At 58.3% G+C, this 25825-nt stretch overlaps 1 protein-coding gene across 1 annotated transcript; it reads right to left on the reverse strand.

Annotated features, from left to right (window-relative positions):
- Window position 1: 1 nt before the first annotated feature.
- Window positions 2–25825, reverse strand: MICALL1 (MICAL like 1). The gene is made up of 16 exons (XM_037845695.1): window positions 25278–25825; window positions 20901–20949; window positions 20415–20556; window positions 16656–16744; window positions 15307–15449; window positions 13632–14086; window positions 12347–12404; window positions 11188–11534; window positions 9139–9554; window positions 6283–6417; window positions 5549–5675; window positions 5339–5429; window positions 5090–5163; window positions 2651–2765; window positions 2408–2454; window positions 2–1394 (listed from the first exon to the last, which is right to left on the reverse strand). The coding sequence occupies exons 1-16, from the start codon at window positions 25421–25423 to the stop codon at window positions 1273–1275; spliced, it is 2556 nt and encodes an 851-aa protein (XP_037701623.1). The 5' UTR covers window positions 25424–25825; the 3' UTR covers window positions 2–1272.

Below are 25825 nucleotides of genomic sequence, written 5' to 3' on the forward strand. Positions count from 1 at the left end.
GCACTGGCAACTGAAGTGGTCTCCATTTATTGTTGGTGAGGAAGATCCTCGCGAGTTAATACAGTGCGATCTTTCCCCAGAGGCGTGTTGAGGGAAGGGAGCCCCGGAGGTGTCCCAGAGATAGCTTATAGCAACAGTGCTTCGACCAAGGGCTGGTGGGCACATTCCCTGGGGAAAAGGGGGTTGGCCCCACGGGCTTCTCCTCTCCCACGGCCCTGATGGTGGGTGAGTGGGCCTCAATCCTGCAGTGGTGAATAAGGTGGGGTGAAGAAGAGCCAGCCACGACCACAGGCGGGAAGGAGGCCCGCTATCCTAGACCTGAGCTCTAAATTAGGGATCGGACAACAGAGGGTTAAGGATCCAGGATTAGCACCGACTTGAGGAGCAAGCTCCCTAGGCTGATGATCAGGAACTGGAACTGAAAACAAGCCTGCCTCCCAGAGGCCCTTGCTGGGGGACTCAAGCCCTCGGGGGGAGTTTAGGGGAAGGGACAGGCACACCCACCTGCCCCAGCATGGCCATCACAGCCCTAGGGAATAAGGAGAAATGCAGGAGGCATCTCCGGACTTGGAGAGAGAGACGGAGGAATTTGCCCATCACGCAGTTTGTGTCTGAGGACTAAGCCCAGACCACTCAGGAAATAACTCACACTAAATTAGGGACTTCATAAATAGAGCTCCTGAGTGAGGAGGAACTGGGGTGCAGGGCCGGGGGGCCTGCACTGGGAAGGAAGACAGGGCCTGGGAGCCAGGGCCGGGGCAGGAAGGAGAGGTGGCCCCGCTGGCTGGCTGCCAGGAGGGGCAGAACCCTGGAGTTAGGAGACTGGGCTGCAGGGGTCTGCCGTGACCCCATGGAGGGAAGGATGGCTAACTCTCCCACCTGGATTCGGTACAGAAGGGAAGAGGGACTAGAGAGCTGCCCCATCACAGCGGTGGCTGGGAGGGGCGAGAGGGCAGGTGCACTCAGTTGCCGCCCCTCCTGGCACCCTGCACGCTCCTGCTCCTTGGGTCAGTCACGGCCTCTGGAGTCCTCAGAACCAGGCTGGGCAGGGCTGAGCTGCAGCTGCTTGGGCTCGAAGAAGACAGAAGAAACTCTTTGGCCCAGACCAGAAGGAGGACCACGAGGAGGGAGAGGCCCTGGCCCAGCGGCCTCCTCCCATAATTCATCTCTCCTCGCGCTTGATCCTGAAGGGAAGCAGGGGGCCCCCAGCAGCGGGGCACAGCCCAGGCAGAGCCAGGAGTGGATGGCAGTCTCTGGCTGGCTCCCTTGCCGTCAGCTCTTGTCCCCGGGGGACTTGCTCTTGGTATCGCGCTTGTTTCCCAGCATCTTCAGCATTTTCATGGTCTTGAACTTCCCCTTCTTCTTGCCCTCGGGCACAGCCTCCTTCTGGAACTCTGCAAAAAGGAAAGGGAAGCACTGAACAAAAGGCAGGGAGGGAAATCCATCCCAGGCGAGCCAGGTTGTTAGTGACAAAGGCATGGGAATGCCACCGGGGCTCAGCCTCAGCTCCACCACCACCTTGGACATGTCACTTCCCCTCCGAGCCACCGTTTCTTCATCTACAGAATGGGGCCAGATACCCCTCCTGGTGTTTTGACAAGGACTGGAAGATACACTTATGTGAGTACTCTGGGAACACTGACACGTGGCCTGAGTAAACTGATCTGTAAAGGCTCGATTTGCCTGGGCTGGTGCTCGCAGTTCTGTGGGTTTCTGAGACCAAGACAGTACAAACATGCCCTGTCAGAGCTGGAAGAAACCTCAGAAACCAGATGTCCAATTTCCTAATTTCATAGATGAGGAGAATGTGGTCCTGTGAAATGCACTAACACCAGCTGAGCTCTTTGTGCTTTCCGTGTATCAGATAACCCTCAGCCACACCTGTGAGGTGTGTGCAATCTCGCCCCATTTTACAGATGAGGAGAATAAGGCCTGGAGGGGCAAAGTGGCTGGCTCAAAGTCACCTGGCTAATCAGTGGCAGAGCTGGGACTGGAGTCCAAGCAGTCTGGCTCCAGAGTCCAGACTTAACTACAAGGTCACAAATGATTCGCTGGTGGAACCAAGATCAAAACCCAGGTCTCCTGACTCCCAATGCTCCAGGCACAATCTTAGGCCTCTGTTGGCACTGCTGTTTGGGCCCACAGACCCACCAGGACCAGCTAGGGATCTCCATGGAGAAAGGACAGCTTCAGGCACACCCCCCCTGGAAAATACTCCCCACCCACCACACTCCTTCCCGTGGGTCTCAGGCCTCCCCGATGCCCACCCTAAGGACCTGGGCCAAGTCCTCCCAGCTATGGGCTACAGAGCCCACCTCATCCCTCTCTTCAGCCTGTCCCTGCTCCCTGCATCCCCCAGGCTGAGCACACACAGTTCAGGTGTGTGTGTCCCCACTAGGGGCCTCACCCTTCTTCTTGATCATAGCTTCCAACAACTTGTCTTCCTCTTCCTCCCTGAAAAGAGAGAGGGAAGCTGAGGATCCCACAGGAGGAAGGACCAGATAGTCTCCAAGGCCCTTCCAGCCTCCTTGGGCAAGGGTGCTTGGGCCCTGCAGTGTAGACCTGGGTGCGGACTCTGCCAGGGAGCTGCCCCACCCGTGGGGCCCTGCGCAGGGTCTGCCCTGGGCCCCTCCCCTCTCAGCCGTGTCACCTCTGCCGGTCCTCGTCTAGGCAGTTGACGATAGCGTTGCGCTGCTCGATGAGGGTCACGAGTTCCCGCATCAGCTCCTTCTCCCGGCCCCGGTCCTCCTCCGTCCAGTCCTTTTCTGTCCGGGAGAAGTCAGGGGCGTGAGTAGTGGGAAAACCCTCCTACCTTCACCAGGGGGCCGGGAACCACAGAGCTAAGTGCAGGCTGCAGGCAGCCGGGGCTGGATACCATGAGGCGAGGAAGGAGGGTCCTGGAAGGGTGGAGGTTATTATAAGAGACCAAGGATACTAGGCTGCATACCAAAAAAACCCCCTGAGGACTCACGCTGGGGTGGGGGTGGGGGAAGAGTCACAGGCGTTGTCCTGAGAACCGACACCAGGCATTTGGAACAATGCATGCCAAGGGTTTCTTGCTTATGTTCATTCAACAAATGTTTGCTAGGTGGTTTCCCAGGGGAGGCAGGATTTGTGCTGGGCCTGCCAGGAGCCCCGAAAGTGGGGCTGGCCGGCAAGGCTGGGGCCAGAGTAGGGGAGGGGAGGGGGAATAACAGGGAGCCCCAGGGGACCTCATGCAGAAGGAGCAATGTGACCCAGATGGCATATTGGGTTGTTCATCCACGGCCATGGAGGACAGACCAGAGGGGACACTAGGGACAGGGAGCCACACCCAGCTGCTGTCACTCTGCTGCCTCTTTCCTCCCAGCCCTGGACCATCCTCAGGAGCCACCTTACCTTGGCTCCAGGGGACAGGTGCCCACACTGGGCTTTCTCTACACAACATCTGCCACCACAGGCCTCCCCGACTCGAAGTAAAACTTCCCAGGGCCCCTGCAGCCTCAGCCCCATTCCCCTACCGCCTCCCCTTGCCAAAATTCAGGGGCAGGTGGCCCAACAGAGTTCTGGGCATGGAACAGGGGCTGCAGAGCTGCCCAGAAGTTCAAACCCCACTCTGCAACTTCCTAAATCTGTTACCTGACTAAATTATTGTCTCTTATCTACATGTGGGGAAACTGAGGCTCTGGGAGTTAAGTAATTGTCCTGTGTCACATAGCTAGTGAGGCTGGAGCAGCATTTGAACTCAGGTAGTCTGGTATCACCCAAGCTACAGCACTTATGCTGTCTAGTGGGTCTCCAACCCACCCAGGGCCTTTATGTCCAGGACAGGATGAGAAGCCCAGGACATGCTGCCACCACACAAAGGACCAGAGAAGCATCGCCATCAGCCCAGGGCTGGGCCAGCCGAGGGGTGCACAGGTGCTGTACCCGCTCCAGCCACAGGGTGTCGCTGCAGCTCCAGCTCCCACTCAGCAGCTGCCAGGACCCAGCTTTCCAGGGACTGAGGAGTGACTCACGGGCAGTGGAAGGTGGGACCTTCTGTGGCTTCCCCAGGGACGCTCCCGCCTCTGCGCCACCACATCCATCCTCCCAAGTCCCCCAGGCAATGGAGGGGCCACGTGTGCAGGGAGGGGCCCAGGTCACAGACCTGGATAGAAGCCCAGCTCCACCACCAATGGCAAGTGTCTCCAGCTCTCTGGCCCTCCATTTCCACATCTGTTAAATGGGAATGACCATGACCTACCACCCAGGGTTGGCGTGAAGCCGAAACAAGGTGAGTCATGAGGAAGCGCCATGCCCAGGTAATAGGAAGTGGGCAAAAGCCTGGGTTCCTGCAGCCACACTCGGCCCACAGCTGTGGCTCATGTCATGGCCACAGGGGACATGGAAGGAGCCCTCCTTCGCCAGACCCCAACTCAGCCACACAAGAACCACCACCAGCCCCTCAAAGATAGCATTTCCACATCCTCTACATGGAGGGTTTCCTCATTCCTAGCTCAAGGAGGCTCAGGGAGACCAAGACACCTGCCTGCGTCACACAGCAAATCCGTGGCAGGACACAGGCCCACCTGGCTCCCAGCCTAACCCCTCCCACTAGCCCTCTTTCATTCTGAGCCCCACTGTCCAGGGGCCTTTGACTGTCCCTCCCCTCCCAGGAGAGCCCCATCATCGTGCTCTGACCCAATGGCCATAAACCCAGTGCTGGCCCCTGAGACAGGCACCTGCAGCCTCCCTCATCTGGGGCCGCCCTGTCCCTGGAGTCTGAGGCCCCATCTAGCAGCCTCTTCCCCCTGACCTGCCCACACCACACTTTCTGGAGAGGAGAGTGGCCTATATGCCCCCAACAGGCAGGTCTGCTCCTAAGAGCCCATCTCCCTGTCACCCCCCGCTGTCCAGGCTGTGCCCTGGCCTGCATGGCTGTGAGCCCATTTTCACCCATTACAATCCCTGCCATCCTCAAAGACAACTCAGCCAGCACCTCCCGGGCCCCCTCCTCCTCCAGCCCTGATCCTGCCTGTGCCTCCCCCACTGGGGTTCTGTCCATCTAATCCCCAGCCAAGAGGGATACAACCGGGACCCCCATCCATGTCATCAGGGCTGGACTCACCGGGCTTGTTGAGAAGGCACCGGAGCTCATACTCCACATCAGCTTGGCGCTGCTCCAGGTTCTGCTGCTTAAAGCTAGAGGGTGGGGAGGATAAGCTGACCATTAACAACCCCACCTCCATTTGAAGGCTGTCCTGCCCCGTCCTGGTCCTGTCGGTGACTGATAAGGGAAGACTCAGGAGAGGCTCAGTTCCAAGCTGCATGGATTCTGGGGAGGGAGCCCAGGGCCAAGAGAGGGGCGAGAACTCACACGTAGATGAGCTCGGACTCGCGCCGCACCAGCAAGTGCTTCTCGTGGATGAGCTTGAACCAGTCCACCAGCATGTCATCCTCGCAGCCCTCTGCAAGCCAGAAGCCCACTGAGGCCGGGGCGCAATGACCCCCACGCCCCCAGGGCATGGCCTCTGCCCCCTGCCCCCCCCAGGCCCGTCCACCAGGCCTGCACAAGCAGGTCCCGCACCTTTCACGCCGCCACGCAGCTTCTCCTCCAGCAGCACCCCACGGTGTTCAAGCGCATCTAGCTGGCGCTCAATGGTGTTCATCTCTCCGTGGATGTCTTCCTCAGGGATGTACTGATCTGCCTGGACCTGCCCAACAGTGTACCGGTCACCAAAGGACAGCTGACCCGTCCCACCTGCCGGCCCACCTGCGGCTCAGGCTGCTGCATGGGCCAGCCCAGGACCCGGGGGCCCGCGCCCTCCCCACACCCCAGCGTGGCCACATGCCAGGATCCCAGGATGGGCAAGGGGTCAGCGTGGGGATAGCCACAAGCCCTCCGTGCCGCTGGTCCCAGTGCCGACAGGCACACCCGGAGACAGGCACAGCTTCCTGTCCCCTGGTGCAAACTCCTCCCCCTTCCCTGCCACTCCAGAAAGGATGTCACAGTGGGAGCGAGCGAGACTCCACTAGAGATAACTGGAGAACACTCGAAACTGTTTAAGAACACTTTAAGTGTATGAATGCTTTGATACTCAAACTACTATTAGTAACAATTTAAATACACCAAATACACCACCCCCTCCAAATCCCTCTGGCTGCAAGCTAAACATTCCAGCTGGGCCACTCAAGGGTCCCCTTTTGGACATCTGAGGGCAGCTGTCCATCCCCTTGAAGACTCCCGTGGGAGCCTGAGGCTGCTGAGGGGAGGGTGTCCAGGCCCAGGGCAGCTGGGTCCCTGGGACCCTGGGCTGGTACCTTGCGTTTGATGAGCGGGTAGCCGTGTCCTGGGGCAGGCGGCCTCACCGGCTTGGATCCCTTCGTGGCTTTCTTTGTGGTCGGGGAGGCTGCAGGGGATGCCTTCCGGTTAAAAGGATTCTCCTTGCAGGAAGACTAAAGGCAGGGAGACAGGGTGGAGGGTGAGTCTGGGCAGGGGCAGGGGCTCGCCTTGCAGGGAGGAGGGCTCAGGTACAGAGAATCTCCATCATTCAGACACAGACTGCACAGATATTTCCGGAGCACCTCCAGGTGCCCGTGGCTGCACTGGGTGCTTGCTATACATTCTTATCTAACCCTCACAACCATCTGGCAGAGTGGGGCTGCTAATGCCCATTTCCCAGCCTGGTAAACTCAGTCAGGGCAGTTAGTAATTTGCTCATACTCACACAGTTCCCAAGGCCCGAAGTGAGGTGATAATCTGTTTCAGGGCCTGGGCAGCCATCCGGCCTTGGGGGACAGTGGTCAGAGCAGGGAAGTCCACACCAGACAAAGCCATGGTACCCCATTCAGTTCCTAGGACCCCCTTTTGCCCCACAGGGACTCGAAGTCTCAGAGAGGCGAAGCTCCTCATCCAGGATCCCCAGCCAGTGAGTGGCAGAGCAGGGATCCCAACCTCCAGCGGGCCAGCAGATGGAAGCAGGGGGAGCTCCCTCCTGGCCTGAGAAAGACCCCATCGGCTGCAGACTCAGGGGTAAGGATCGCCCCACCTACTCACATTCAAGCCCGGCTCTGTCTCTGCCCGTCTGGGAGACTCCTGCCCTCCCTGTGGCCAGCACAGCAGGGAGCACCCCCGGGGCCCAGCAGGACCCTGCTTGCCACATGGGCCACGTCACTGTTTTCCAACCACTTTCCCCAGCTCATTGGAAACAGAGGCGTCACCAAGGGCCCCTTAAAGAGGCCTCACTGGAGGCTGTGGAGTTTTCCAGAGTGTTTACCCAGGTTTCTCCCTGGAGCTGGGGAAGGGAGGGGTGCCCTGCCCGCCTCACCTGAGCCAGCTCAGGGAGCATCAGGCTGGTAGTTGCTCTGGGATTGACAAGCAGGGAAAGGGCTGGGGCCTGAGTCTGGCTTGGCAGGGAGAAAGGGCTTTGTTCCCACAGGGCAGCACCCACCCAGTGGGCCGGGGCTAGGGTGGCCCACCCAGGACCATCTCCTGCTCCCACTGCCTCTGGGAGTCTCTCCTAACCCTGGGGTTATGCGAGAATGGGGGTGCCTCAGAAGGAAGACTACTTAGGTAGGACTCTGCCCCATCCCCCCAACAAACACACCCTGGAGGTCCCAGAAGAGCCAACAGCCCAAAGCCCCTGGGCCAGCCTGAGCACCAGGCCAACTTCCAGCCTCCTGGTTTCCCAGCCTGTCCTCAGCCATAGAACTCCTTCTTCAAACCAAATCTTTCACAGATCCCCAAGGATCTAAAAGGGAGCTGCTTGAATGGGGGGGTGGGGGTGGGGGGCGGTGTCCAAAGCTGACCCACCTCCCTGCCTCCCACCAGGGAGAGCAGTCTGGAAGTCTGGAAACCTGGGTGTTGCCCAGGCCCTCCTAGCAATGGGAGCCTGAGGCCCAGAGAGGGGGCAGAGCCTTCTTCAGGTCACACAGCATGTGTGGAATTAGTGCACAGGTCACGAAATGATGTTTGAAAAGCACATGTAGAGCGCCTGGGGCACAGGCAGGGCCTGGACCAATGAGAGTCAGAACACACAGATGGTTTCAGCTGCCCCACGTGAGCTTTCCCGCCCCCCTCTGCCCAGTGGCCGGGCGAGCTCTGGCACTCAGAGGGTTGCTGAGTGGGGGGTGGAAGTGGACCACTGGAACCAGGCCGCCCAAAGGGGCTATGGTTGCATGACGGAGGCCCCTCACGAGCTGAGTGCCCAGGGGGATGGCCTGACCCCTGACGACCCCCAGGTCTTGGCCTGGGGCTGACAAACAAATAAGCAGACAACCCAAAAGAATCATGTGGAAAATGGGTGCCCCAGGACAGCAGCCAAGCCAGACCCTCTCAACCCCAACTCCACACCAGAGAGAAGACTGAGGCCAGCTGGGTTGGGAGGGGATCGGGAGAGGGGCCCGGTGGCCGGGAGGCTGTGCTTGCCTCTGTAAACAGCCCCCAGCCCGGCACACAAAAGGAGCGCTCAATAAAGGGGTGTTTCTAGGTCCTTCTGCCTGTTGGGGCGGACTCCTGGCCCTATGATCAATTCAGGACCTCCCCTCAGGGCAGGGACCACCACGTCCCCATCACCTCCAGAGCCCAGGGCCAGCCCACACACAAAAAGGGCCTCAGTGGAAGCCAGCTGCCCCGTTTTATAGGAGCGGAGACTGAGGGCTCTGGAGAAGTGTAATGACCCTGAGAAGGGAGTCGTCCCCTCCCTGCTGCCTCTCCCCCAGATGGCCTGGTAGAGAACCACTTTGCTGGTCTCCCTGAGTAGACTGGGAGCACTGAAGGACAAGGACAAGGTCTCAATGCAGCTGTGCCCAGGGTGCAGACACAGAGCCTCGGTGCACGGCAGGGTAGGCAGAGGCTGTGTGGGCGGGTGGGGGCTGGGCCCCCGTAATGAGTGCATGGTGATGGGCAGGTAAACGGGGCCTGGATGCATAAATACCAGGATCCCTGAGCAGCTGGAGGGTGGACAGGTAGATAGATGGGTGGGAGGTGAGCAGATGGATGGATCCGTTTGTGTCTCAATGAGCAGAGTGGTGAGTGGGTAGACGGACACAACTAAGACATTAAAACAGTTAGGGGCCCAGCAGAGATGGACGGCCATGGAGATTCTCGCCCTGAATGCAGAACCACGTCCCCTAGACAGAACAGAAGCCTTCGGCCAGGGTGCAAGGGGCACTCACCTTTACCTGGAGCTGGGGGGACGAGGTGCCAGGGGAAGGCGTGGGGCCCCTGTCTCCAACCAACAAGAGTGGGGTGGGAGCAGCACCACTGCAAGGCTTGGCTGGCTGGGGACCTAGGCTGCCCCCAGTATTAGTGGCAAGGCCAGGGCTGGCTTGAGGTGTCCGGTCCATGCTGGGCTGCCCCAGCTCCCCAGAGGAGGACAGGGAGGAGTTGGCAGAGAGGCTGGCTGAGGTGACAGGGATGCCAGGGGCATGCACAGCCGGCTCTGAGGAGCTCTTGGGCACGGCGGGTGGCTCCAGAAGTTCCCCGCTGGCAGTCTGGCTGGAGCCCTCGGAAGTAAGGCTCTCCACACTGAGGGCTGGTGACGGGGTGGATGAGGGGGGCTCTGAGTGTGAGAGGCGGGAGGCGTGAAGAGCTGTAAGAATGAGCAGGGGAGCCACAGCAGGGAACACAGTCAGGGTTTGCAGCCTCGCCAGACAGTTTCCGCTCTCAACAGGGCTGCAGGCGGCCCTGGAAACCCAGCCCCTTCCATGTCCAGATGGGGAAACCAAGGCCCAGGGAACAGAGAATGTATGATATGACCAAGGTCACGGAGCAGATCAAAGTACCCTAGTTTATCCAACACGCAGCCCTGGAGAGCCGCCTCATGACACATCTCTGACCCTGGGCGCCCTTCCCTCACCTCACTTCCTCCCCCCACATGCCTGCTGCCTCCACTTCCCACTCTCCCCGCAGCCCCTCCCACATCCGATTCTTACCCAAAGCAAAGCCAAATTTAAAAGGCATATCTAACGGGGTGTTGATGCTTAAGGGTACAGACATTCTGTTTGGGATGACTGAGAAGTTTTGCAAATGGATGGAGGTGATGGTAGCACAACATATGAGTGTAATTAACACCCCTGAACTGTATACTTGAAAACGGTTAAAATGGGAAATGTCAGGTTGCAGATATGTTACCACATTTTTAAAAAGGCTCATCTGCCAAGTGAGGGGAAGCTTGACTAAGGTGCTTCGGAGGCAGAGAGAAGCAAGTGCCCCCCCCCACCTTCAACCCTGTGCAGCAGAGGGGTGGGGGGCAGCAGGAGGGGGGCAAGGGGCAGGTAGCCCACACCCCAGCTGCCTCTGGGCCAGGCACTGCCGTGCACCAATCTAACCCTCACAACGTGCTTCCGAGTCTCGTCATCACATTTTCCAGACGAGGCAACAGACTCCAAGTGGAGGGATGGGCCCCCACAAGGGTGGGGGCTGGGATTTGAACCCACCTGTGTCTGAGGCCAGCACTCATGCCCCTCCCCCATGTCCCACCCCTCTCCCCATCGCCTCCACAGCTAGAGGGTCCCAGGGCCCATCCAGGGGTCAGAGCAGGGTCCCCAGGCCCTGTGAGACCCTGCCTTGGTCACCTCTAACATGCTCTCAGCCCCACTAGATAAGGGGATCCCACTGAACTCTCAGAGGCTTCCGAGGTAGAAAACGACTAAGTTCAGGGCCTAACAAGGCTGAGAGAAAGTAAAAGGCAAAAAACACACCATGCCTGGACAAGAGGGGAAACTGGAGCTGACCACCACCATTTCACTGATGGGAAGACTGAGGTCAGACTAGGGAAGGAATCACACAGCCAGGCCAGAGCCCAGCCACCTGGCAACTGGAGTGACAGCGACTGAGTCAGGCAGAATTAGAGCTAACCCCTTCTGGTGTTTTCCATGAGCCCAACACTGTGCTAAGCACGTCACTGGATAAGGGCTAATTCTCCCAACAGCCCTGTGAGGTGGGTTATGAAGGGTTAAGAGTATGGCTTCTGGAGCCTGACACTCTTTGTTCCACTCCTGCCGCACTGCTTCTGCCCTGTGAGGCCTTAGGTAAGTCACTTATGCTCTCTGTGCCTCACAGGTCTGTTCCAGGATTAAATGAGAGGACACACGTAAAGCATGTGGCACCTGACTGGGAGAGGTCCCGTTGTACCACACCCCCTTCCCCGGCCCTGGGCTGACTCAGGTCCCCGACACCCCAAGCTCTGGCCATAAGGAGAACTCCCAGAGGGTGGCACTCACCCAGCGGAGACGCATTGGGTGCTCGGGGGGCAGGGCGCTTCTTTGTCTTGGGGCTGCTGGTGGGGGTGATGCCGTACCAGGGGTGCAGGGACTTAGGTGTGGACTCCGGGTGGGCCGGGGCAGGGCTGGGTGCAGCCGGGGGCTCCTCCTCCTCCTCGAAGGGGTTGTAGGGCTTGGGCTCCAGGCTGGCCGAAGGGCTCCGCTGGGGCCCCTCCTTCACGCCTCCGTTCTCCACCCGCCCGCTGGGCGGCTCGGGGCTGCTGCTCGGGGGAAGAGGGGCTGGCTTCTTCTTGGGCTCTGCCTGTACCAGCGTGATCCATGGGGGGTCCTTCCTGGGGGCTGGTGTCCTGGAGGGAGGCAGGAAGCAGCAGCAGACATCATTGAAGGGAGGGAGGGTGGAGGGGTGGGTGCAGCTTCCTGCTCTCCCTGCATGGCATTAAGTCCGCCTCAAAGGGAACAGGTTAAAAACTGCCACCTCCCCTCTCCTACCCCCAGCCCAGTGGGGCCAGTCTGGAACAGATGGGGCCCTGGGAGGGTGATCTGTCAAGTCATGCAGCCACCATGGAGCCAGCCCAGGAAAGGACTGGGCAGGGACTCTGCCACCTACTACCTGCATGACATTGGAAAAGTTACCTGGCCCTGACATGCATTCATGTCCCCACCTAGTATTTGGACACAGTAACAATGCCAGCCTTGGGGGGCTGTTGTGAGAATTCAGGGAGCTCCCATGTAGAGCACTAGGCAGAGTGCTCAGTACACAGTCGGCGCTCAATAGCGTTAACTCCTGTGGCCCACCATGGCCCACCTCTCTCCAAAGGGCAGCCAGAAACAGATGGCCTTCCCGTGGAGTGGGCCCCTGGGGTGGAGAGTGAGAGCCAGGCCCAGGGTGGTGCTTTTCTGGGCCTTTCTATATGCCACTGCTAGTCGTCACCACTAGTGAGGCCCAGGTCTCCCACATGACGGGACACCGAGGCTCAGAGGGCTGATGTGACTGGACAGGTGGTGGCAGCGTGAATCCCAGGGTGAGCCACGGGGCATGGGCCTTCCCATGAGCCTGGTTCTGCCCACAGGAAGCTGTTCCCCCAACCCAGGCCCCAGGGGCACTCCCATTCCCCAGCAGGGCCTCCAAAACAGGAAAGCCTCTCAGGGTCCAACGTACCTCTCTGACAGCTTGGGTGTCCCTCTCGGCCTGGGAATAGGGGGTTCATGCAGCCTTCCTAGACGGGAAAGGAATGGGAGAACGGCTTCATGGCAGCGGCACACTGGACAGCGAAGCCAGGGTGCCTGGCTCGCTCCGCAGTGCCCTTCCTTCTTCCCTGGCAGGGCAGGGACTCCGAGGTGACATGGCAGCCTCCCCTGCACCCTCATGCCTCCCCACCTCAGCACTCGGGCAATTAGATAAGCACCAGAGGTGACCAGGGAGAACAAAGGGGCGAGGCTGGAACATTTCAGTGGAGAGTGGGCACCCAAGGTCCCCCAGAGGCTTCCCACAGGGGGGACGCTGCCTCCACTCAGCCCAGGTGTCACCTCTTTGGACTCCTGAGTGTCTCCCCACTCTGCTTCCCTCTACTGTAACAGATTCTACCTTCTACAGAAACCCCTGTGCCTGCCTCGCCCTCAAGACTAGCAGTGCTTCTGGGCACCAATAGGTCAGAAGGGGATCTGTGCCCCAGTGGAGCTCAGGCTGAATCAGAGCAGGTCGCCCTGATGCTGAACAGAACTGAACATGGAACATTCTGGTGCCAGCCCAGAGGAAGACCCTGGAGCCTCTCTCCCCCAGGCCTCCAACGCCTTCCCTCACAGAACAAGGTTGGCCCAGCACGTCTCAGGTGACAGGGACCCCTCATTTCCATGGGGCCATGGAAGCCCAGGGAGGTCATTTGGGAAGGCCCTGAGAAGAGGGGTGGGAGAGGGTGGGCCCACAGAGTGGTGCTGGGGTCTCTACCGCCATTCAGACCTGCCTGGACAGAGTCCTCAGGGGCCCATGTCACCAGGGACACACCCTCCCCTCCCCCAGCCCCTGCCAAGCATGGACAAGCACGTGGGTGGGGATGGGGCAGAGGAGGGGGCGGTCACCTGAAATGTGCCCATGGATGGCTGGGACACACAGGAACACCACAAGGGCAGACACTCATTACACATCCCACAATGCACAAGACGGACACAAAAGAACACCAAGAGCCCAACTGCACCCAGGCCAGGGCAGAGGTTGGGAACTGTTTCCTCTAAGCTGGGTCCCCAGCCCCTAGAACGGAGCAGGGCACCCAGAGGCCCTCAGTAAGAATTTGTTGCATGACTAATAACCTCCAGAACACAGGTAGCCTCCAGCACATGCACGGTGCACACAGAGAGTGGCCCATATCCTCCCAGGGGTGCACAGGCATTCACACCCAGACACACCCACACCCCATGATGCACCCTGCCCTAGCTGGGCCCCGGCTCACCGTTCACCAGGCCGCCACTGCCGCCCTGCTCTGCCGGGCTCTCCTGCTGCAGACTGGACCGTGGCCGGGGCATTGGGGGGGTGGGCGCAGAACCTTCAGAGACCCTCCGGGGAGCCGGCGTGGGGCGGCCGGGTGGGGGGCTGGTCAGCTCCTGGGGTTTGCTTGGAACCCGGGGCTTGGTGGGGATCTGGGGCCGGGCCTCGGAGCCGGCCTTGGGCCCATCAGCCTCAGCCCCGGCAGCCACACCAGGACTGGGGGTGCTCCCCTCGACGGCCTTGGCTTCTCCCGCAAGTGGCTGCTGGTGCTGCTCCTTCAGCTGCAGGGGGGCCCCAGGCCTGGTCCCCGACCGCCCACCTGGGCCCAGCCTGGTGCACGGCGCTGCACACACGAAGGTGCCCTCCTCGGGCCCACTCTGGTAAGCACCGGGGAGCAGGGTGCTGGAGCACTGCCGACACCTGCCAGGGAAATGAGACAGAAACAGAGAGGGGCGCAGCTCAGCCAGGCAGCCCGCCCAGGGCACTGGCTGCTCCCCCCACCCTACCCCAGCCGGGGCTGATTCCTCCCCTCCTGATCCTGGCTGAACCCACTGGACTGCCCAGGGGTAAAAGAAAGAAAACAAACAGAAACTGCTAGAAACATAGCAGAACACTAAAACTACATGAAATCAGCAGCATAAATTGTGAAATATGCCTTCAGTTTGTGCTGCAAGAGGACACAAAGGGTTCACCCCCACAGTCCCATCCAGTGTGCGGATTATCCCCCACTAGTGGTTCAGGAAATCAACTGAATGGTTCTCAACCTACCAGTTGTTGTTTAGTTTAGTTTAGTTTTAATAAAATATCAGAGTGTATTGCACAAGACCAGTATTTTGTGGAACTCGTATTCCTCTATTTACAAAAGTTTTATTTCAGTTATGTATTTACACTGGAGGTCCCAGTCAAAAACATTTTAATGACACCATCCCTGGTGAGAGGTGACCATGTGTGTAACCTGTTTCCCCTCCTTGCAATTTTTCCCCCATGACACCCAAATACTGCAATCGGCTCCCTGGGGAATCAGCTCCCTGGGTTCTCAGGTGCAGGCATCTCCCCCTCACATCCTCACAAATACTAAACCCCGATCAAATGCACATTGTACTTCTCAGTCGTTGGCTTCCCTCAAATATTCTATTTTCTTTTCAGATCTCCTTTTTGTAACATATGAAGCATTTTCATAAATTTTCTAAGTTATTTGTATTTTCTTTGCCTCTGATCCATTTTCTTAAAACTGGGCAGCTCCCCCAGAAGCCCCACACTGAGAACAAGCTGTTACTATGATTTTTAAAAAGATTCTTTGTTAATGGCATTTTTCTCTTGATTTATTAATTTTTATTTACAAACACTCTATACCCATTGCAATGGCTTTGAAAGTGTATACTGCTCCTTAATTCACCGTCAGATAGCTATCTTCAAAGAACTTGGGCACTGGAAGCTGAACCCCTGAGCACTAACCCCGTTTCTGTCCCTGACTGTGTGCCTGAGTCCTTCACGCTCACTAAGCCTCAGTCTGCTTATCTGTAAAATGGGGCTATGCAAGATGGGCCAGCATGAAGAGCACCCATGGCAGCTCCCCCCATGGTGTGGGGGTCAATGGGGGCAAGCCTTCTGTGCCCCCCAGGCCCCTTCCAGCCACTCACCGGAAGCAGTGCCGGTGGTAGAGCCTGCCGTCAGCCAGGAACCGCTGCACCAGGTGGACGTGCTGCTGGCAGGCCGCGCATGTGCTGCTGGGGGCCCGGCGGGGGCCCTGTTCTGACAGGCTGCCCGAGGACAGCTCCTCGTCCTGCAGGGGATAGGGTGGGCAGATTGGGTGGGGAGCAGCCACCAGCCATCCTGGTTCAAGAGCACTCCCCCTCCCCTCCCTCTCAGGGGCACTGTCCCCCCAGTGCACCCTGAGCTTCACAATGCTAATGCACCTTATCAGAGCCCTGATTCACAGATGAGGAAACTGAGGCCTAGAGAGGGGAAGAGACTTGCTCAAGGTCACTCACAGAGCCAAGAAGAAGATGCAAAAGGACCGACTTCCAGCATCTGAGGGGCCTCCCCACCTGTGAAGGGCAACTCCTGGCTCTCAGATCCCTTCCCCGTGGCTGCTCTTGTCCCCTGCATCATGCCTTCCGGTGGCCCTGACAGTTACTGCCCCCCCAGCACTATCTCATCTGCCTTCTCTGTCTTCCCTGCCTTGAGCTGCAGATTTAAATCCCAGTTTCCCTATTTCTAAGCCCTGTGACCTGGGGTAAAGGCTGCTCATGTCTCTGGGCCTTGGGCTCCCACCTACAAAATGGAACCATCTAACCCCGGCCAGTCTCAGCCCCACACACGCTCACCAGGCACCCACCCCGGGTCCCTGTCTTTCTGGAGTCCCTCCAGCAAGAACCAGATGGGAACAGGCAGGTAATGCCCTTTGCAACTGTAAAGTGCTGTCCAGATATGAAGGGCTGGTGTCACGGCCTGGAAGCTCCTTGGAGCAGGTGACTGGCAGGAGCTCAGCGTGGCCCCGCTTCCTGATTAAGTGACCTTAGAGGAATGACTAAACCTTCCTGAGCCTCAGTTTCCTCATCTGTAGAGCAGGGCCCATAATGCCAACCTCCCAGGGATGTGGAGAGGATTCACTGAAATCACAGCTGGGAAATGAAGAGCTCTGTCACAACAGGAATCAACACATTTCATTAAAATGCGTAACTCCTGACAGTCCCAGGATAGCAAAGCCATGTTGTGGGCTGCCCCCTCTCCCCTTCCCAGGCCTCATATCTCCTGACCCCTCCTCGAACCAGAGAAAGAGGTGGGGCTCCCCACCCAGAGAGTGGGACTGGCACCCCTGACCCCTGCCTCACCCCTCGTCTCCAGGGGCCCCTGAGAATCGTATTTCCAAAGCCAACAGAGTGGGTACTGCCAGGGCTTCCCTCCTCAAATGGCAATCACTGCGATGACAGTTATCTCCTCAACTCCCCCTCCACCCCCACCCTGCCCACACAAGGCATCTGCCCACCTGAGCCCCATCTCCTGGTTCTGCTGGGCTGGGTGCTGCAGATGGCAGGGAGGAGGGTGCCAGGCCTTTCTTGGGTGATGACACACCACCTGCCACAAGATTGGAAAAAGGCCCTGAGGCAGGTGGAGATCCCAGGTCCCAGGAGGCCTGCCTTCCCCTCCCCATGTCTGGTCCATGATTTGGGATCCACAACCATCACCTTTGGGCAGACCACCCAACACTGAGACAAGAGCAGGTCCAGCTTCACGCAGGCCAATGGACTGGTCCATCTGAAGAGAGCAAGCTGCTCAACCTTGCTGAGCCTCAGTAAACCGGGGCTGGTCACCCCTACAGCACAGGGGCAGCAGAAGCAACAGCGACAGAGCAAAGAGCCAGCCAAGCAAAGTGCCCGGGCCATGGAAAAACACAGCTTTCTTCCTACCAGGAAAAGAAGGGGAACCGCGTGGGGCCGTCCTGAAGGTTCTGGAAAAGGGGCTGGTTCCCTGGGGTCGACACAGAGCTGCCCTGCCTATCCCCAGGACCCAGCCTGCACTCCCCCTCCCACCTGAAGAGCCCTCTGGCCCCCCTAACACCCAGCTCCTTCATGACTTTGGCAAACACTCACTGAGCACCCATGCTATACTCGGTGATTAAAATAAAGCCCCTAAATTCAGAGAACTGTACACCCCAAAAAAAGGGCCAGTATTACTGTACAGTAATTTAAAAAGTAAGATAAAATCCAAATTCCTTACCGTGATCTAAAATAGCATTTACCAAACTTCAGTTCACAACCCATTAGCAGATCATAAAATCAATTTAGTGGATTTCAACCAGCACATTTAAGAAATGAAATAGAATAGAAAATAGCTGCATGCATCACATGTTATAAGGGGAAGAACCATTTCCTGTAACTTGTTTCAGTTACATACGTTGAGTGTGAACTTGGACCGTGAAGGGAAATGTATTAATTACCGTGAGTTGTAGTCAAAAGTGTTGGAAGCCAAGTAATCTAATCAAGTCTTCCACTCCTCTCCACCTCATCTCCCCTCTCTCCCCTCTGTCCTCCCGGCTCACTCCCCCAAAGCACACAGGCCCCCTCCCCCTGTTGCCCCCATGCCTGGACCACTGTTCCCCAGATCTTCATCTTCTCCTCATGCAGGCTCAGCCCAAATGTCACCTCCTCAGAGAGGCCCTCCCTGACTACCCATTTAAAGTGGCCACTCCCTCCCTCCATTGTTTTGTATCTCTTCATATTGCTTATTTTCTTTTCCCCATTGCACTCATCTGAAACTATATTACTTAGTGATTTTTCACCCTCTCTCTCTCTGCTCCATCCACCAGGATGCAAGCCCTGCGAGGACAGGGACTGAATGTGTCTTGTTCTCAGCTGCCTCCCTAGCACCTAGTACACAGCCTGACATACAGTAGGGACTCAATAAATCTCTGTTACATGAGCCAATAAATGCCAGGGGCTGAGGCCACATGGCCGTAGCCAGTCTGCAGGGGAGGAGAGACGAGCAGCCAAGATTATTATGGCCACCGGGTGGGGGGCTACAAGAGCATGTGGAGTATCAGGGCAGGCTGCATGGAGGCGGCAAAAGGTGAGGTGAAGAGTGGAGGATAAGCAAGCGTCTGCCAGGAGTGGAACAGAAGCTGGTGTCCCAGGCAGGAGGCCCAGCCAGAGGAGATTCGCAGGAGTGAAAGGAGGTGATGGAGTCAAAAGAAGAGCAAGAAATTCAGTCTGACTACAGTTAGGGCAGGGAGTGCCTGGCTCGGGGGGGGGGCGGGGCAGCAGGGGCCACACAGGCCCTCAGAGGCCACATTAAGGTGCTCCCCACCTTTCCCAACCTGTGGGGGCAGGCGCCCCTTCCGATTTCCCCCAGCCGCCGGGCCCCTTTCAATCACCCCCTGGTTCCCCAACCAAGACGTGGCTCCTTGAGGACAGGGGTCAGCGTGATGTGCCCGGGGTCACTGACACCCCACAGGGCCCGGCACAAGCGGAACATTCCACACAGCACCATGGAATCTCAGCTGGGTTAGGGTTCTAAAGTTTCTCAGTCCTGTGAAAACCACCCTTGAAACCCCACCACCCGCCCTAATAGTACGACACAGGACCATCTGTGGAAAAGCCGACAGCCAGCTCTCCCTCCAGGGCTGGAGCACGTGGCTGGGTTTTCTCTCGGTTGAGCAGCAGATGGAACAAAAATGGTTTGCATTTAGGAGCCAAGTTGTATGAAAAGCACAAACTGTACTTTTATCGACTAGAACCCCTGCAGGGCAAGGTGAGTGGCGGTTGCTCCTGCCCAGGCCCAAGGGGGGATGCTGGGCCCACCAGGCCGCCCCCACCCGACCCCGGGGCGTGCCCAGGGTGGGTGGGGAATGAGAGTGAGCTCCACCCACCACCGCCCCCACACAGGCCAGGAAAGGAGGGCTCCCCATGGAGGAGCTTAGTAAAGAGATTCGGGTTTCGCTGCAAGGAACCCTCAGGGAGATAAGACCGAACAGATTCTAGGTCAGGAAGCTAAAACACTAATCAACAGCACCAAGAAATCCTCATCATAATAACACTAACTCTGAGCCCTTGATGAGGCCCAGAGACAGCCGAGAGGTCTATGTTTCCCTTACTTATTCCTCACATCAGTCCTGTGAGACGGGTGCTCCTCTGATCCCCACTGCATAGGAGAAACTGAGGCATAGAAGGCAAGGAACGGCCCACGGTCACCCAGAGAGTACATGGCAGGGCCAGAATTTTGAGTCCACGCTCTAAATTGCCATCCTAAACAGCCGCTCACCAAAAGACACTGTGGTCTAGAAATGCTTTTATTTTGATTTCTAGCAAAATACATATAATGGTTATCTGGTTCAGTTGTAATATTAATCCCTCCTGTTATCCCTGGGGAGGGATAAGAAATTATTTTAATATTCTAATGCTTTTTTCTGTGTTCTAGATCTAGAGTGGGCATGTTTTACTTTAAGGGAAAAGAAAACTCTGACTCCAGAAAACACTTCTACTTTAGAGACCTGTGCTGGGCTGGGCTGGTGCAGACAATGAGCAGCGGCAGGAAGGGGGCTACAGTGGGGCAGGAGAAGGGCAGGGCCCCAGGGCCCCCAGAACCTGCAGGGCCAGGGCAGGAGTGGGGACACCTGGATTCTCATCCCAGCTGTTCAGCTTGTCTGCTGTGTGCCTGGAGCTCCTTGCTTTCCCTCTCTGGGCCTCTCTGCAGAATGGGAGGCTGAGGCACCCCTAAGAGAGGTTGCTGCCTCGGGATGCTCCAGGCAGGAGGCTCAGCTGCCCCCTGGGACCTGACTGGGGGCAGAGGTAACCTTGTGACCCCCCCGGTGTTCCTGCCTCTCAGTTCTCAGGTCCTGAAGCATATTTCCGAGCACATCTGCACCCTTCTGGAGAAGAAACCCAGGGAAGTGTCTGCAAACAGGAAGTGAGGGTGGGTGCTGGGAGGTGAGCTCAGACACCCATCCTCATCCTCGGACATTATCTTCTTCATTTGTGGGTTTATTTATTTATTGGATTATCTATTGGTGTTTATTGTCTGTCCCCCCATAAGACTTAGACCACATTCACAGCCGTATCCCCAGGGAGTAGCACAGTGCTATTTATTGCCAAGCCCTCAATTAGTGTTTGAATGAGTGAATGAATGATTAAATGAATGACATGCTGCCTCCCCAGTGGCCTGCTGGCAGCTTAGAGAAAGAATAACAAACATCTGCAGCACCCCACCCCCACCCCAGGACCCCCTTCCCACAAGGGCCAGGGCCCCTCACCTTGGCCAGGGCTGGCGAAGTGGTGGTAATACTGCGACACGTAGGTCATGATGCTGAGACAGTCGGGAACAGACATGGAGACCATGTCATTGGGGTCCAGGAGAGCAGGGATCCCCAGCTCCTTCTCGGCCACTTCAAAAGCCTAGTGCAGGGGAAGGCACGGGGTGGGGGCAGGAGCAGCCACGGCCAGAAGAAGAGGAGGCCGTGTTAGGGGGTGCCCGTCAGCCTAGGCCCAGCTCCCCTTGGTGGCATGAGGGGGCTGGGGGCAGGGCGACAATGGGCTCCTCAGCTCCAGTCCCACCCTGAATCCCACAGGATGCCCTGGAGAAGGGGGAGACCTGGCTCTCAAGGCACACGGGGAGCCAGTGGAAAGCAGGGTGAATGGGGAGAGCAGCAGCCAGGCCCTTCCCTGCCCTGCAAGACCCCTGCCCTCCATACACACACTCTCTCTCTCTCTTTCGGGCTTCCATCTCTCTGGGGACTCACCAAGCAGTTATTCTCAAAGACATTGTCCTTGGAAAGCGAATTGAAATCTCTGCAAGAGACAAAGGGAAGGAAGATCAGTAAAGAGGGATATGGAGGAGGAGGGGGCTGGGCAGGGGGTGGAGTCAGGAAGGAGCAAGGTCCAGGGGCTCTCACCCCAGGGGCAGCCTCAGCTGGGGGTCTGGGGGCAGAGGAGGGGACCAAGGCAACGTGCACTTGCTGACAGAGCCAGGCTGCCCGAGTGCCTGGTCCTGGAAGCATCCAAGCAGAGGCTGGGCAATCACTCAGAAGGGGCAGGGCTGGGGCCTAAGTTTTGGAATTTAAGATCTCTTCCCTCACTCAGATCCAGAACTTTTCCCGGGAAGCCTGGACTCTGCCATGGCAAAGACAAAACGAAGGCCACCACTAACACGTGTAGCAGCAGGGACCTCCAGGATTGCTGACCCACCCGGCACTGTGCTGAGCTCCTTTCTTGCACTCACTTTGTTTTCACAGCAACTCTATAGGCAGGCCTTTACCCCATCTTACAGAGGAGCACACCGAGGCCCGGAGAGGGGAGGCCACCTGGTCCCAGGAATCCACATTTCTGGCCTCCCCCATTGCAGGTCACCAAACCGACCTGTCAAATCCCCAGCTGAGCCCAGCCAGGAGAGGAATGTATTTCTTTTAATGGGGCCAGGAATAGAAGAACAAGTTTGAATCAGACTGGAAATCATATATATCCCAGAGTTGCTGGCACTGAAAGCTGGCCGACCCTACTGGGTCAATCCTGGGGGCATCTTCCCTTGGGGGAGCAGTTTCTAAACGAGGCCAGGTGAGAGGTGGTAGGGACAGGAGGCAGGACCTTCCCGGGTGGGGGGCCCTGGGGCAGGGACAGCTGGCAACCGACTGGCTTTCTCTAGACCCTCTCCCCGTCCTGGCTGCCCGAGTGACTGGAACCAGCTGAGGTGGCCCAGCCTTTCTGCCCACAGCCTCCGGCCTGCACCCGCAGCAGCCTTGCCATTCTAGGGCTAAAAACTGCCTCCGAGGCCTGGGCCCCAGGCCTTGCTCTTGCAGGCCAGGCCGTGTGACCTTGGTTGGGTCAGCAGTCCTCCTGGCTTTCCTTTTCCCATCTGCAAATTGGGAAAGGCACCAGCACCACCTCCCAGGCTGCAGGGGAGAGTGAGGGGTCATATCAGGGCTCAGGTAAAGAGCAGCCTCGCAGCCAGGAGGGAGCCGGGCAAGTACACCTCCTTTCCTGCCCCTACACTTCTCCAGGCTGAGTTCATGGACAGTGAACCTCGGGCAAAGGCAGGGGAACCCCGGGAGGAGCCTGGTGCCCCAAGGCTGGGCAGACTGAAGAGAGGGGAGGAGAGGGGGTTGTGTGTGACTTCAGCCCCTTTGTGCCACACCTGGCCAGGCCACTTCCTTCTCCCCTAGCTGCCTCACAACCCCCCACTGAGCAGCCACAGCGTGGACTGTCCCCTCCGAGTCTGGCCTTGGCCTTCGGCAGCCCAGGGTGCCTGGTTCACGGACTCCAGCCACCCCAACGCCCTCTCTCCACTCTTGTCTGGGTTTTTTGTTTCCCTTCAAGCCCGTCTCTCACCCCTGTGCCCAGAACTGTCCTGGGGAAGGGTCACTGAAGGAGGTGCTGTTCAGAGGCCATGAGAGCAGATGCGCCAGTGAAGCTGGCTGGGTTCAAATCCCATCTTGCTGTTGCCTAAGGATGTGGCCTTCAGCAAGCTTATACCCTCTAAGCCTGGGCCTCCTATGAACCAGACCTGGGGACGCCAGCCCAGCCTCCAGCAAAGGCTGGTTCTGCCATCCAGTGAGACAAACGCAGCTTATCTCTGCCCGTGTGTGTCAGTCTCCCAGGCGGAGAAGGCTGGGGTCATATTTTGTTCACCGTCTGCCCCCGCACCCTATGCCGCTCCTGGTATTTATTAGGTGCTTAATAAATGTTTGCTGAATGAAAAAAAAGGCTGAAATCTATAAAAGCCCTCAGGATACTCCAGTATTTCCTCCAACTTCTTCCTCTCCCCCCATCCCTGTCTCAAATCAGCATCTGGGCTTTGGCACAGTGCATATTTTCTGAGAGTTTTCAAAGGCCCGGGAAGCTCTATATGGCTCTGGGGGAGATGAAGGACACAAAATTGAAACCCACACGGTCCCTGCCCTCCTGGGAGCTTTGTGATCATACACCCAGCAGTGTGGGTGGAGGTGGGGCATGGAACGGACCCCTCCCCACCATGGCAGGAACCCTACCCCAGTGGAGGCCTGAACTGCCCACTAGGTCCGCCTGCCAGAACCCCAGGGCTCCAGGGCTCCATTTCAGATGACCCTTGCCGTCACATCCTGCCATACCCCTACACTCAGGGAGAGGCCCCATTCCTGCTGCTAAGGTCATCTCTATGCTTCAAATGGGGCCTAGGCCTGTTTCTCTTCTGCGCAATGGGCTGGCAGCCCGGGCACTGCCCTGCCTTGCCAGTGAATGCCTAGACATGACTCCGGAGCTCCTCAGGAAGGGAGCCACCCTGCCTCCACACCTCCTCCAGTCGCATTCCTCCCCTGCCATAAAAGCCACATGGCCCCTGTCCACCTCCTCCACAAGCAAAAAAGGCCCCAAACATCTCCTGATACTTGAGCTCGTGCACACTTCAGGTCTCCCGCCTCGGCTCAGGTGGTCCCCACTGCCCAGAATGCCTGCCCCTCATGCTCTCCCCTGGAGGCCCTCCCAGCCGGGCCCTCTAATAGAGCACTTATGACATCTATTTATAGAGATGTTTCCTCCCATAGGTTAGAGGACCCTCTGGGGTTCTGTTTCCATCACCAGGCATAGAAGCCAGCACTCTATAAATAATGGCTGAATAAATGAAAGAATAAAATACTTTCATTGACCTCCAAAACAAATACTACTTATAATAATTAACATTAATCGAATGCTTATTATCTCATTTAATCCTTGCAACAATTCCATGAAGGTAGGTCTTATTATCAATCCTACTTTGCAGATGATGCCTGGAGGGATCCAGTGATTTCCAAAAGTCATACTCCCAGCCACTGAGAAGCTGCACACAAAACAGGCAGCTCGGGCCACGAGGACGCCCCAAATTTGAAACCTCCTAGAATCCCCACTCCGATCTCACCCATGGGTTCAACCCTGGTGCCCTTCTCCATCCTTCAAGCCCCACTCCTGGGCTCCCTCCACTCATGCAGTTATCATCTGCCCCCCAACTGGATCTCAGGCTCAGCCTCATCTCGTTCACTTCTGTGTCTACCCTCCTGAAACCCCGTCCTCCAGAATGAAGCCAGCAAGCCATCAAATCCTTGAGGCAATCCTTTCCTTCCTTCCCTCCTTCATCAAAGCCCCACCCCACCCCCATGCTGCCCTGCGGGAGCACAGGTCTGGAGGTGGGACAGACATGGAAAGACTCCAGACCCTGCCAGGCCCGGGGAGCCCTGGGAAGGGCGTTCCTGGCAGGGGAACTGTGAGTCAGGGAGCCAACCATGGTGGTGACTCTTGTTCCGATTTGCAGATGAGAAGCCTGGGGCATAAAGAATGGTGGGCACCAGACAAACTTGCACTCAGAGTTTTAGGAAAGAATAGGTAGCTGGATGGCTGGAGGAAAGGAAGAGGTTCCAGGGCCACAGGCAGAGGGAGCCGAGATAAAGCCCTGAGTCCACTGCTCAGAATACATTTTCCCAGGAGAACCTCCCTGGGCGGCTCCCAGGCAGGAGGGGTCATTTCACAGCCCTGGGGCAGCTGGCTGGGGACTGGCAGCAGGATCCTGGGAAGCTTCCCCAGTGACACCCCCCTCTGCCACCTTCCTCTAACTCCCCCCTATTGAGGAGGATGGCAAGGACAGGAGGCACACACCTGGGGAGGCAACGATCATTAATGTGGGGTCCCTCTGTGCCAGCCACTGGGGACAAGCGAAGGTTCACTTGCCCGCAAAGCAAGGGGGTCCCAACAAAATGAACTGAGGCTTCCTGGGGAGGGGGCCAGCAGACCTAGGGGTGGGGGGTCTCAGTCTCCCCGTCTGAGTGGAGTTTAGTGTAAGAAAGGCTCTGGGTTCCCAAAGAGGGCTCAGTGCCCCTTTAAAGACAAGGACAAGGTCTTGGGGGCTCAAGAGCCTCTGGCGGAAATCAGTGCCCTGTGGGCGGGGTCAGAGCCCCGGGCGGAGGGGACCAGCACGGGAAGTCGGTTCAGGGTCCCGGTGGAGGAGGTGCCCTGGCTTCGGGGTCTCAGCGACCCGCGGGGCGCACAGCGCCGGTCGGGAGGGTCGGGTCTCCGTCTCCGGAGGGTGGCGCCTGTCACCGCCCGAGCCCCGCGTCACTGAGGGAGGCGGGGGACCCCCGCAGCGGCCCGCGCCGCCCGCCCGCCCCCCTCGGAGCACTCACAGCAGGTCGGGCCGGTGCCGGTGCAGGATGGCGCAGAAGGCCAGGCCGTCCCGGAAGGAGCTGCTCAGGTCGCGGATCTCCACGCCGCGGTAGCCCTCGCACTGACGGCGGCACCAGGCCAGCAGCGCGCCCCGCGGCCCAGCCATGACCCGCGCGGGGCTCGGGCCCGGCTCAGCGACCAGGCTTCACCCTCCGGCCCCGGCTCGGGCTCGGGCTCCAGCCCCGACTTCGGGCCCCGCCTCGGGCCGGCTCAGCGGCCGCCGCTCAGGGCCAGTTTCCGGCGGCGGCTCCGGTGAGGCTGTGCCCGGGCGCGCTCGGAGCTCCGGGCGCCGGCCGCCGGCCGCGAGAGCTGGGCGGGGAGGAGGCGGAGCCGCGGCCTCGGTGTCCTGGCTCTCGGGCTGCGGCGCGGGGTCCCGGGCTCGGCCCCGGCTCCCCCGCCCGCCCGGCGCTGCCCGGACCTGCCCGAGCAGCCGCCGCCCCGCGTGGCCCGGCCCGGCCCGGCCGGCGGCCGCTTACTCACCGCGGCTCGCTCCTCTCATTGTGGGCGG

This window comes from Choloepus didactylus, chromosome 8 (genome assembly GCF_015220235.1).
Source record: "Choloepus didactylus isolate mChoDid1 chromosome 8, mChoDid1.pri, whole genome shotgun sequence".
Taxonomy (NCBI): Eukaryota; Metazoa; Chordata; class Mammalia; order Pilosa; family Megalonychidae; genus Choloepus; species Choloepus didactylus.